The sequence below is a fragment of the Maniola jurtina genome, chromosome 27 (assembly GCF_905333055.1).
Source record: "Maniola jurtina chromosome 27, ilManJurt1.1, whole genome shotgun sequence".
NCBI lineage: Eukaryota > Metazoa > Arthropoda > Insecta > Lepidoptera > Nymphalidae > Maniola > Maniola jurtina.
In genome coordinates this window covers 1,053,201-1,067,635 of record NC_060055.1, presented here as the reverse complement: position 1 = coordinate 1,067,635, position 14,435 = coordinate 1,053,201, and the positions used below count along the sequence as shown (strand labels likewise).

At 37.0% G+C, this 14,435-nt stretch overlaps 1 protein-coding gene across 1 annotated transcript; it reads left to right on the top strand.

Moving 5' to 3' along the window:
- Positions 1-247: 247 nt before the first annotated feature.
- Positions 248-8,894, top strand: LOC123879148 (peritrophin-1-like). Its single transcript, XM_045926703.1, has 4 exons — positions 248-327; positions 6,876-7,072; positions 8,241-8,359; positions 8,693-8,894. Exons 2-4 carry the CDS (start codon positions 6,878-6,880, stop codon positions 8,883-8,885), a joined length of 507 nt encoding a protein of 168 aa, XP_045782659.1. The 5' UTR covers positions 248-327; positions 6,876-6,877; the 3' UTR covers positions 8,886-8,894.
- The last annotated feature ends 5,541 nt before the right edge of the window (positions 8,895-14,435 follow it).

Sequence of the window (14,435 nt, the reverse complement as noted above, 5' to 3'; positions counted from 1 at the left end):
CGTTTGTATGGAGCGAGTGACGGAGAGACCCCACTTAAACGGTTTTTTAGTAAAAGACTTTTTCGTAGCTGATTGTACATCTGACAGCGTTATCGAAAAATATATAAATTCCTATCAAATGAAATAACGCAAAATAACAATAATTTGTAATTAACCAAACTTTACATGTGTACGCTATTATCATTTTATCAATAAAAGGAATCGATCAATCGGTAATCAATTATATTAACCATGTTCGCGACGATTATTTAATTCAGTACTGTATTTTGTGTGAACGGTGTCTTATGTGCTGTGAGAAAAAATAATATTGCGCCCTGGATGTAATTGGTGAGTAGCTATTTTTTTTGTAGCTATTTTGTTTTTAAAAAAGAATATTAGCCATGCTAATCATGACTAATACTCCCCTTTCCCCTCCAACTAAGCGCAAAGCTTGTGCCAGGAGTGGGTACGACGATAGTGCAACGGGTGGGGTTTGAACCGCCGACCTTTCGGAATCCAGTCTGCTCCTCAACCGTTGAGCTATAGAGGCTATAGAGTATTTTTTTTAATTTGATGACATATATTATATATTATGTCATCAAATTAAAAAAAAATACTCTCTACATATTACACTACTTACATTGTTATAATAATGTAGAGAGTTAGATAGAGTATTATACTATACTTTCTACATATAGATACAGGTTCTTACCTATCCAATTTCTTACACTCTTACAATTCGAAGATTTTTTTAAATATTTTTTTTGTAAACAAACCTTTACAATAGAGGTATTTATTCAATACAAGTGTAAATTAAAAATTTATAACACCCCCGACAAGTGAAGGTTACAGTAACTAGAAAAGAGCTGATAACTTTCAAACAGCTGAACCGATTTTCTTGGATTATAGCTAAGAACACTCTCGATCAAGCCACCTTTCAAACAAAAAAAACTAAATTAAAATCGGTTCATTAGTTTAGGAGCTACACAGACACACAGATACAAACGTCAAACTTATAACACCCCTCTTTTTGGGTCGGGGGTTAAAAATACAATATAAAGTTGAAAACTAAAACCCGACTGTGATCGTCTTAATAAACGCTGAAATACTACAGTAAAATTGTTTTTCTGTCACTTGATATAGTTTAACTCGTCTTGGCGATTTTCACATCTTTCATTTGACATCCCACTAGATACAATGGCAAAATAAAAATTTTGAAGACCTGCACTTTTTTTGATAATCCGTTAGGTCAATTTCTTTCGTATAAAATATAGCCTATGTCACCCGGATCTTTACAACGAATCGATTAACTCATTCATCTAAATCAGCCCTGTAGTTTAGGCGCTACGGTGGAACCAGTGACGGATTAAGACTACTTGATGCCCTAAGCAATCCATGCCTGTGGGCCCCCCCTATCCGTATGTCAACTAGAATCGATCTTTAAACCTTTACCGCCTAAAAACATTAGTTTTTGTAAAATAAGATGAGTTTTAACGTACTTTCGAAGTGGAGTAGTTAGGTTAGGTTAGTAAAATAAAATAAATAAAATAAATAAACTTTTATTTCAGGCCATTAGACCCATAATTGTGTTAGTATGACAAATCACTTAAACTATGTTAGTAGGTACTTATTTCTAGCTTAACAACTAATTCTATAACTAAAACTATAACTAAAAAGCCCGAGGGAGCCTCTTGGCGCCTATGTGCGCACCCCCCCAGCACCTCCAGAGAGGACTATCTAGTTTTCTGGCCAATGAACCAAATCATAATTTATTTATTTATTGAAATGCGCCCTGCGGCTTTTCCGAACATTGAATTCCCGCAACACGCGCGAATTTTCAAATTAGTCCTAGAAACTTTTTTTGTGCGGTTTTTGGTGACGTGAAAGTGAGACGTGATGCCCTAAGGATGGATTTTTTTTGTGCTTCTTCTGGTGCCCCCTCAGACGTGATGCCCTAGGCAATTGCTTAATTTGATTAAGGGTTAATCCGTCACTGGGTGGAACACACATACAAAGACTGCTAAAATCATAACCCTTCCTTTACCTTGGCTTTGCCACAGTTGAGTAAAAATAAAGTGATTCAGCTGGTCACTTAGGCATAATACTTATAAAAGTAAAGACTGTAGGACGAACCGCGTTTCTGAACGGTTCATTATATAGGGTTTTTATAGAAAAAAAAAAAATGTAAGTACGCCAACCATAGATCACAGCTGTTCGTCACGTTCGAATTTCAACTCGTTTACCGTTACCTACTTTGCACGCTAGCGAGCAAAGTTACCACTTTCCACGCCGATTTCAAAGGACAAAGGAATCCTTTCCAAGCGAGTGAGATGAAAAAGTACCTATTTGTTCGTACGATAAAATTAAACAGGCGATGCGAAAACGTGACGAAAAATTAAAACAATGATAATTGTTTTAATAATTTAAGCCCTTTTAGCAACTAATCTAACAATAGATAAAATTAAGGTACCTACTTAAGCGGACGTCAGAATTTACGTACATTTTACTAGTAGTCATTGACAACATATACATAGTACTTTAAAAACAAAAGGAATTTTCCAGTAGGAAAATTCTTTCAATTTTTAACTTACGATAGGTTACAGCATAGGTACCTACCTGCATAGACACCTACTTAGATACCTACCTACAGTACGGAGTAGTCTGTTCCAACTTCCAAGGGATAATAAAACGTGCAGTATGCGACAGAAACCCGCCTCCCGCCACTACACATGCAGGAAAAGCAAGCAATTTGCACCACTACCACATGGCATATACCATATATATGTCATGTCATGACATATTAATTAACAGGGCTCTCTCCGTCACTCGTTTCATACCATTTCATACAATCGTAGTTCCAATTTCATTTGAATATTAAGCAACTAAAGTCCATGAAATTTTGCAGACATATTCTAGAAACTAATATCTGTGTCTGTGGTGTTTTAGATTTTTCTAAAAATATGTAGTTTTAAAATTACAGGGGCTCAAAGATTTGTATGAAAATTTTAAGACCGTGTAACTTTGAAATCGAATATTTTAACAGAAATCTGGAAAACCACAGACATAGATATTAGTTTCTAGAATATGTCTATTCAAATGAAATTGGAACTACGATTGTATGAAATGGTATGAAACGAGTGACGGAGAGAGCCCTCTTAACATCTACCTAAACTCCTAACTGCTAGATAAACTCTTTAAAACTCACTATACACGATTTTTTTTTTTTTTTAAATAGGTCCATCTGCGATCGGCCCTCCGGCCATAATCAGATTTGGGGAGTTGTGAAAGTTTGTGAGTTTATGAGGCATTCCAATAAATGTCCTCCCCTTTCGTGCTGTAAATTATGGAACATCATCTCTCGTTCAATTCCAATATGTGCCATCTTTTAAGGCGTTTAATGTTAGGGTTTACAAGCAATTTCTGTGCCAGTGTGTTAGGATGTTTGTCCAATCTTAGCTTGTACTTTTTGGAATAATATGCACGATAAATATACACGCGTTTCATAAATAACATCTAATTTCTAGAAATTTTGACTGCGCGTTTTAAGCAATTAAGAGCCCGCTTCATCGAAGCGATAACTCGTTGGCGGGTGGAACCTTAACAGGGCTCTCTCCGTCACTTACTCCATACAATCGTAGTTCCAATTTCATTTGAATAATAAGCAACTAAAGTCCATGAAATTTTGCAGACATATTCTAGAAACTAATATAATATATGTGCCTGTGGTGTTTTAGATTTTTCTAAAAATATGTAGTTTTAAAATTACAGAGGCTCAAAGATTTGTATGTGAATTTTTAAGACCGCGTAACTTTGAAACCGAATATTTTAACAGAAATCTGATATTATATTTTTGGGGTACGGAACTCCAAAAATATAATATTAAGTACTACTAGGTACTGTAATAATATAATATAATTTCTGAATATAATCTGATAAAATCAATGAAATGATAACTCCTTAAAACTACAGTGAGCGATAGATAAGACTTTCTCTGACTTTACTCAATGGCAAAGTCCGTAACAAATTAAAAAAACCAGCCAAGTCCGAGTCGGACTCGCGCACCGAGGGTTCCGTACTCGGGTATTTTTTTCGACATTTTGCACGATAAATCAAAAACTATTATGCATAAAAATGAATTAGTTTTCGAATGTACAGGTAAAGCCCTTTCATATGATACCCCACTTGGTATAGATACATATTTTACTTTAAAAATTAATTAAGCCCATTTCGATTTTTTTAATGATGTAACCACAAATTCACGGTTTTCGGATTTATCCCTTTACTTGTGCTATAAAACCTACCTACCTGCTTTTCATGATTCTAGGTCAACGGGAAGTACCCTATAGGTTTTCTTGACAGACACAACGGACGGACAGACAGACAGACATCAAAGTGATCCTATAAGGGTTCCGTTTTCCTTTTGAGGTACGCAACCCTAAAAATAGTGTTGATAGAAGTGTAGAAGTGAAGATGTAGATTAGGATAAGTAGATATTGAGCTAGATATTACCGAAAAGTTTATTATAAAAAAAAATATTTGGTGCGTCAATGAATTTTCTGTATCTCTAACTCTTTATCATCTAATCCCGGCTAGTTAAGCCTACGTATTTTTATCACGTCTTATCAAAATATGTCCTAAATAATTAGCCTAACAATAGTTCAAGCCTTTGCTATTTGCGTTGTAGTCTTTATTATTGACCAGTCCACTTAGTATTATTTGTTCTGTGGGCCAGCCTATGCCCGCGTGGAGTTAGGTTTTTGAAAATCCCAGGTCTCTGTGATTTTACTGTAAAAACCGGCCAAGTGCGAGTCAGACTCGCGCACTGAGGGTTCCGTACTCGGGTATTTTTTCCAGCATTTTGCACAATAAATCAAAAACTATTTTACATAAAAATAAATAAATATCTGTTTTAGAATGTGCAGGTACCCTTTCATATGATACCCCACTTGGATAGTTATCTTACTTTGAAAATTGAAACACATTTTAATTTTTTTTAAATGATGTATTTAACCACAAATTCGCGGCTTTCGGATTTATTCCTTTACTTGTGCTATAAGACCTACCTATCTGCCAAATTTCATGATTCTAGGTCAACGGGAAGTACCCTATAGGTTTTCTTGACAGACACGACGGACGGACAGGCAGACAGACAGACAACAAAATGATCGTATAAGGGTTCCGTTTTTCCTTTTAAGGTACGGAACCCTAAAGACATAAAAATTAACACAAAAATCCAATTTATTGAATTAAGTAAGAAAAATTAATATAGATCCTGTAAGATAAGTCGATATCTGGTGTATTACAGAGTAAATTAATGTATTTTTTTTTTATCGCGATCAAACGTCATTTTCCGCGAAAACCTATTTTCGGTACGATAATTTTCGTTTCATACCTAATTAACTTGTACTTATCAAAAAACTAGAGGATGACCGTGACTTCGTCCGTGCCCCTTGGGAACTATTGGATTTTCCGGGATAAATAGTTGCCTATGTCAATTAAAGGGACGGAAGCTACCTCGGTACCAAATTTTGTACAAATCGGTTTAGCGGATGGGTTTTCGGAAATCCCGTGGGAACTCTTTGATTTTCCGGGATAAAAATTAGTCCATGTCCGTCCCCGGGATGCTAACCTTGTGCCAAATTTCGTCAGAATCTGTTAAACTGTTGGGCCGTGAAAAGGTAGCAGACAGAAAGACAGACAGACACACTTTCGCATTTATAATATTAGTAATAGTATGGAGTATGGATGACTAGCGATTCGTTTCGTAGAATTTCGTAAGTATGATGTCATTGTAGGTTAAGATTTACGGTTTTTTTTTAATTATAAAGACTAGCGCTTGGCTTCAGACCTGCTAGCAAGTGATGATGCAGCCTAAGATGGAGCGCGCTTGCCTAGAAGTTGCCTATTCACTCTTGACTTGAAGGTACCCATATTATAGGTGGAAGGGAAAACTGATGCCGGAAGGGCGTTCCTTCGTGTTCTTTATCATCATCATCATTGTCAACCACAGCTGGAAGGTCTCTTGCGACGACGCCTGAATCCAGTGGGTCTACCAACCTTGGGAGTCGGGATTCCAACGTCTATCGGATTTTAGGGGTCCGTACCTCAAAAGGAAAAACAGAACCCTTGTAGGATCTCTTTGTTGTCTGTCTGTCTGTCCGTTTGTCGTGTCTGTCAAGAAAACCTATAGGATACCTCCCGTTGACATAGAATCATGAAATTTGGCAGGTACCTAGATCTTATAGGACAGTTCAAGGAAAAATCTGTAAATAAAATGTGTTCATGAACAATTAATCGATATTTTTATTTTATTAATCAATATTTTTTTGGAGCAAACTGAAAACCAGCGCTGAGCATTGCCATCAATGATCGGCCATGCTGAGTTTGCGGCCTATTGCTATTGTTAGTTTTTTTATTTTTATAGATTTAATTTACTTATAACATAGCAATAAGTAAGCAATAAAGCCTATTTATTATTATTATTATTATTAATTAGTATTTTCAATTTTCAAAGCAAGATAACTATACCAAGTGGGGTATCATATGAAAGGGTTTTACCTGTACATTCTAAAACAGATTTTTAATTATTTTTATGCGTTTTTGATTTATCGTGTAAAATGTCGAAAAAAATACCCGAGTACGGAACCCTCGATGCGCGAGTCTGGCTCGCACTTGGCCAGTTTTTAAGCACGGTTGTCGTCAAGCGCATGCCTAACAGTTAACACACAATATAAGAAAATGCTTAATTATTATTACTTTCTTAATATTGTTTTGCGTTAATTTACTAAAAGCTTATTGTATAACTGAACCAATTTACATTCTGCCGAAATATTCCTAGAAAATGCTTTATTAGGACCCTTTGAAACTGCAATACTAACTGACTAACTTCCTTCCAGATATGCCAATATTAGTATTCCTCTTACTGTTCGGCTACGGCTGGGCTAGTCTACTCCCTAACGGTTGTCCTGCAGACTTCAGCATCAATCGCTTGCTGCCACATGAGATCGAATGTGGCAAGTTCTACGCGTGCAGCAATGGACAGCGAGTGCTTATGCAGTGCCCCAGGGGCCTTTCTTTCGATGAAATATTACAGGTAATCTATACTAATATAAGCGAAAATTATATGTCTATGACTAATATTATAAAGAGGAAACCTTTGTATTTTTGTATGTTTGTATTGAATAGGCTCAAAAACTACTGGACCGATTTCAAAATTTCTTCTACCATTACTTAGAGGGATTCTTCCGAATCCGTATAGGCTATATTTTATCCCGGAAAATAGAAAAAATAAATGTCCACCCGTGCGAAGCCGGGGCGGGTCGCTAGTGATTTAATATTTTATTAAATAAAACTAGATGATGCCCGCAGCTTCGCCCGCGTGGATTGGTCAGATCCCCTGCAGCATCAGGAATGAGGAGTTGAAATCTAAATTTTTTATGGAACAATATCGCAAAGTTTCTTTATCGATTTAAAAAAAATTACGCAAATCAGTACCGAAATCTCAGAGATATCAGTGTACATAGGTAGAAAAATACAACTCGTCCGTTTTTCAAAGTCGGTTAAAAAAGTAGCCTATGTTACTCCTTGGTTAATCCTCTACTTGTCTGTGAAAGTCCCGTCAAAATAGGTTTAGCTATTCTGAAGATTAACCCGTTCAAACAGACAGACACTTCAATTTTATTTATTAGTAGGTATACATATAATATCTCAGTATGCCTACAGTAAGCCAAATCGCGTACTGAGTCATAGGTTATAATATGTACATATTTTGATAAATTCAGAGATACTTATACTAATAATATCTAATTTTTGGGGGGTTAAAAACAGGGGGGTTTTTGTGTAATAAAACTTCGTCAGGCTTGACTTGAGAGTACAATACTACAACTTTTATAAGTTACGTCGATGTACGGTCAAAGACCGTAAGTTGTTTAGCACCTTAATTATCATATTCGCGTGGCACAGTTATGCACATGCGTCAAATGTGTGTGGCGTGTTTACAGAAAAAGGTCATAAGTCTGACAGCTTTTTGATACAATCGTTTCGCGAATTGCTACACGAATTTTGAGGCCGATACCGAATACCGAAGAAATGTTATATATAATGGCGCGAATATATCTCAGCCAATCATAGCGCGCGTCCGTTCGCTATTGGATGTCGCCATGTTTAGTATAATATTCAAATTAATTATTACTTTATACTTATTATATTTCTGTGATTTATTTCTCTAAGATGTTCCTTTTACAATAACTACCTATATTTAGATTTGCAACTGGCCTCAAGACATCGATTCGACTACGCTGAGAACAACACCATCGGAAACTACAACAACAAGATTAACTACAACCACAACAAATGCTACAACACCCATAAATACAACAGCGTCGATATGGATAACTGATACAAGTACAGCGTCTTCTACGACAAATTATACGACAACAGCAACAGCACCCATAAACACAACAACACCTATAATCACCACTACAAGACCCATAAACACAACAACACCCATAAACACAACAACACCCATAAACACAACAACACCCATAAACACAACAACACCTATAATCACCACTACAAGACCCATAAACACAACAAAACCCATAAACATAACAACAACTGTAACCACCACTACAACAACCATAAACACAACAACAGGAAATTACACAACAAGCACACCTATAATGACCACATTGCCTACAACAACAACAATCAGACCAATACCACCAGACACCTGTCCAAGCGAATGGCAAGTGAAGTTGAAAGTACCTGAAGATTCCGATTGCGATAAATACTTCCACTGCAGCGAAGATATTAAACTGTTGCTCAAATGCCCAAAAAAAAATATGAAAAACTTCTATATGATGTTCTCCGCTTATTATACCAAAAACAGGAAAGGAGATTTTTAAATTATTTTACACTAGCTGACACCTATGACTTCATCCGTGTGGATTTATGTTTTTCAAAATTCCATGGGAACTCTATGATTTTCCGATACCAAAAGTAGCCTATGTCCTTGCTAAGGATACAAGTTACCTCTGTACCAAATTTCGTTAGTATTGGTAAAAAAAACACAACAATAACCACAAATATAACAACACCTATCACTACCAATATAACCGCAATGACAACAGCAAATCATACATCAACAAGTAGGTACATCTATAATGACCAGATTGCTTACAACAACAACAATCAGACCAATACCACCGCATGGTCCTGTCCAAGCAAATGGAAAGTCATGTTGAAACTATCGCATGATTTCGATTGCCATGAATACTTCCACTGCACTGTAGCGAAGATATTAAACTACTAGAGGATGCCCGCGGCTTCACCCGCGTGGATTTCGATTTTTTAAAAATCCCGTAGGAACTCTTTGATTTTCCGGGATAAAAAGTAGCCTATGTCCTTCCCTGGGATGTATCCCAAGTCTGTACCAAATTTCATCAAAATCGGTTCAGCGGTTGGGCCGTGAAAACCTAGCAGACAGACAGACACACTTTCGCATTTATAATATTAATAAGTATGGATTGCTCAAATGTACGAATAAAAATATGAAAAACTTTGATAAATATTGTATTTTCGGCTAATCGTCATATTAAAATTATTAAGAAATGAGATTTTTAAAAGAGATTTTTAGTTTAACTTAGTCTCTTTGTACTTTTAATGCCCCCTGTGTACATTAGTCCATTGCACTCAGCAAATGGTTTACCACTAGTGCTGGCTAACTTACCGAATAGTGTACGATTTTGGTGCACAATCAAAGAACCTTGGCATAACCGAAGCCGGCGTTTGCCGAATTCATTGGGCCAAAGTAACTGGAGGCTTTACAGGAACTTTTTTTTTTTTTTTTAATCCTTTATTTATAGGCTTTTACATTTATGCATGTCAGCCTAATTGTACCCTATCTTATCCTACAATTCTATTTATATATACAACTCCATCTTATCCTACAAACCTATCCTATCATAAACCATCTAAAGAGATTGCAAGCTCCGTCAGAATTTGGATTAGCTAATAAGCTATTAAAGACACCAACTTGCAATCTCTTCAAGTTTAATAATTCAACCAGACGGTCTCTTCCTGATTGGAATCGGACACATTCCACCAACCAATGATATACATCATCTATGACTCCACAGGAGTCACAGTTTGGAGAAGATGTTCTTCCCATAAGAAATCTGAATTTGTTGCCTGGAATGTGCCCTGATCTAAGCCTGTGGGCCAACACTACATATTTCCTTTTCATTCGTGTACAGCTGCTACAGGAACTTGTGAATAGGAAATTTTTACAAGTGCATTATAAACCTATCAGTAGCAGATAAGAATCAATCTGATACATTTGTGAGATATTGTAAGGTAACCATATCATAAAACCATCTAAATTAAACGCTATTTACTAATTATGTTAAAAAACATAATGATAACATAGGAAATACATTTAATCCTCAGTAAAAAAAATGCCGCTTTTTGTATTTTTATCAACTGATATGCATCTACGTGTCCAGATCTGTATCTTATTAAAAACCTATCAATTAAAAATTAATTATTTATTTATAAATATTACTATGCTTTTTTTTATTGATAATAATTTTGTGACGCGCAGTCGTTGGTTAAATTATAATTATTTAAATATTTATCGAAACTAAAATTTGGAGAAACTTACTATATTAATGATTGATATAATATTTTAGTTATACAACATTGTTATTTTTGACATAAAACCAGAATTTAGTTTAGATAAAATTATGTTGTCATCAAAAACTTTAGTCAAACATGTTTGTATTTTAATTTTAGTTTATTTCTGTATCAATAAATTGTTTTTGCATATTATTTAGACTGTTATTATTCAAGCTGATTTAATAATGGGTTTGCAAGAGGATTTCGTATTTTTCAAGTTACTAATTAAAGCATTATTATTTATATTAGTTTTTACTTTTAACTCAGATGTAAATACAAACTCATTGTTGAAGATCTAATTAAAGTATGTTGCAAACTCAATTGTATGAATTCAGCTTTAAAACTCCTAACTATACTTTTTTAATAAAGCACAAAAATATCACGCTAACCAACAAATATTTTTTTAACTATTGACTGATTTGCTCTTGACTAGTCTCATATAACGACAAATTAGTCTAAAGATGGATCTTTTATTGATTTTCCAGAATCATACAGCTACGCTAAACTAAATAATAATGTACCTACATTTTATTAAATAAATAAATAAATAAAATAATATAAAGTTAGATACTTCCATTAAATAGAATGTTACACTTCCACTAAAAGCCCACTGTTTGAACCAAAATTAGATTTTATTTGAAAATTCCTAAATTTAGTCAATTTTAGTTAAAATAGCAGCAATGGATGGTCACCATAAGACACAACTGTCAAGGTAAGTGTCATTTAAGGTGAGAGATTTAGTTTTTGGTTGTTTTTTTTTTGGGTTTTTTGGTAATTTTATAATGTGGTGGTATTATGATATGATTTTAATGGTTTGGCGTGATTTTTTTTTGTGTTTCTTTTGGATTTGTTGGTATGGATTGAAGTGGTTGTTTTTTACAGGTTGGGCATTTAAAATTAGACTAGTTTTTTAACTTTTTAGACTTACATTCGATAATTAGTTAAAAAATAATTAAAAAAATGGTAGTTAAAAATAAAAGTGTAAGTTTGTAACAACTTATTATAAAACACTAAAATATTTTTTTAGATTAAATATTTAGTTCTTTTAGTATTAAGTTTTTTAAGTTCTATGAAAAATCTAGGAAAATACTTTGGTAAAAAATATCAAGAACTGCAATATTTATTTGAGCAAATTGTATTAATATATTTTACGCAAAACTGTAAAAGTTACCTATATCCTAATTAAAGTTGTATGCACTTGTATATTTAAGTATTTTATTTTATTTTGTTAAACGACTATTGTGCCTACCTATTCAATAAATACAACCGTTTTCTACCCCGTAGGGAGGAAAACGATTATTTCAGGTCTTGCCGAGGCTTGACCTTTCGGAGATTACCTCTCATACCTACCAACACACTAATGCATCCTACCTGCTACGGTTACGTCTGTGAGCAGCCGCGACACGAGGTAAGAGGGCTGAGGGGCCCCCCTTACCGCGCGGCGGCGGCAGGCGGCGGGCGGTGGCATCGCCGCGCTTCCCCAGTACACATCTCCAAGCTGGCAAGGCCTTACTCAGGTCAAGCCTCGGCAAGACCTGAAATAATCGTTTTCCTCCCTACGGGGTAGAAAACGGTTGTATTTTAGGTCTGTGCCTTCGGCTTGACCTTTCGGAGACGTGTCTACCTTCTGCCGGCGTCGCTAAGCGTACTGTGACAAATTGTAAATTCACTAGAAAGCCAGGGTGAATACCAAAGGAAAAAACATAAGCAGTCTTTCAGGGATTTAATTGCAGTTCTTAATCATTTTATCCGCCCATTAAAATATTTATCAGAACTAACTTAGTCTTAGCTTAGGTATAAATGAGATCAACAATTACTAAACTGTAAGTTAATAACTACGAAAGGCACTCTCAGTTACATTATTATTATAATATTAATATTATCACATTAATCACAGCTGATTTGAAGATACATTAATCGTTTTGGTAGACCGCAACTACTTATTTAGGTTTCCACCACATTAAAGAAACTATCCAACACATTGGAACCACCAGACCCGCGGGGCTTTTCTACCCTTTTACAATAATGTTTGAAGAAATTGACCGACCCTCGCCAATTACCCTTCCTTAAAATTTGATCCAGTGGCATATCGTTTTCATAACTGTTTGATGCCACTGCGGACCTTATCGACCCTGGACCGCACTTTATACCCATTTCCTCAAAAGGTGCCTTTAGCCACCCTGCAATCACTGCTCTCGAGGCAGCCTTTACCCTGCCTCTTGTGCTGATAAATAAGTTTGACAAGCCTTCACGTGCCCTTCTTCTGCTTGAGGAGACCTCGACTAAGCAACGCACCCATGTGACGATATCTAACTCGGGGTCCCCCGAAGACCTCAGCTCCCAACCAGACTGACGACTACGGGGGCCATCCGTCTTAGAGCCAAATGCCGGCCAAAATGTGATGAGCGTATCAGACACTTCGCAGCGCTGATCGTCAATATGCAGCAGAGTTAGGTCGTGCACCCTACGACCCGATGCTAATAGGAGCAGTAGTGCCACGTGTCGCGAAACCTCGTAGATACTCTCGCGAGAGGGAACATGCGTCCGCAACCACTGCAGCAGGTCTTGCACATTCCAGATCTGGTTCTTTATCGAAACCGATGCACATTTTCTCAAACTTATCGCCTTTAACATAGCAGTGATTAACGGGTGTGAGGATAGTTGTTGCGCCTGCGTCGGGTCTGACAGGGTTACCACCACAGACTTATGCACCAGGATTGTGGAATAAGCCAATTTCTTAACCCTAGCCAAAAAACCCAAATAGGAAGCTACTACCTGCGGTCGAGGATTACTCGGATTTGTCCCATTTTCTTTGCACCACGAGACCCATTGCTTCCATGTAGACCCATACGTCTTCCAGGTGGAGTCACGCCATGCCGACTGAATTAGCTTCGCATCCTCAGTGTTTAGACCTGAAATCAACTGGCCCCACCCCGTATTCTCCAGACCTCCAAATGAAGTTCTGTCACCCTTGGAGGGGGGCGACCTGTTGCCAGGTCGATCAGGTGTTGGTCCAGGTTCAGAATCTGAAACGGGGCTTCCTTCGATCTCCTCTTCAAATCTCCCCTCCAAAACACTTGTTCCCATCGAGGTACCACCATGAGGTACCATCCCGACGCCCTGTTCAGGTGCTGTAGTACTTTGGGAATTAAGGGTGGAGGAGGAAAGATCCATGCCAACTGGTACTGCCAATCCCGACTGAAGGCGTTGATGAACGTGGCCTTTAAGTCCCTTGCATCTATCGATGCATACTGAGCCACTACTTTCGAGCGACTTGTGGCAAAAAGGTCTATTTGAGGCCACCCCCATTTCTGGAATACTTTCATTGTCACCTCCTCGTCGAGATGCCAATCTGGGAGGCCCATGCCTCTCGACAACCGGTCTGCTATTGTGTTGTAGCGGCCGGGTATGTAAAATGGATGGATGTGGATCTTTAGTCGATCCGCCAGAAGCAATAGTTCCCTCGTCGCTTCTAGAAGACCTACGGATCTCGTCCCCCCCTGGTTCCTCAAATATGCAACCACTGTTTTGTTGTCGGACTGAACCATAACTGATCTGTTTTTCACCCATTCTTGAAGCCTCTTGAAAGCTATGAGTACCGTATAGAGCTCCTTTTTGTTTATGTGCCATTCTCTCTGCGCTGCAGTCCACACACCCGAGACGCAACGATTGTCCAACTGTATCCCCCAGCCCGTGTCCGAGGCATCGGTTGTAATAAAGACAGTGGGTTCGGGAACAAACAATCTGCCTGGTTTTCCTAAGTTCTGAATCCACCAGGT

Coding starts and splice junctions, on each gene's coding strand:
- LOC123879148 (XM_045926703.1), top strand. CDS start 6,878: ATGCCAATATTAGTATTCCTCTTACTGTTCGGCTACGGCTGGGCTAGT. Junction 7,073..8,240: donor CTTTCGATGAAATATTACAG/GTAATCTATACT, acceptor ACCTATATTTAG/ATTTGCAACTGGCCTCAAGA. Junction 8,360..8,692: donor ACACCCATAAATACAACAGC/GTCGATATGGAT, acceptor AACAACAATCAG/ACCAATACCACCAGACACCT.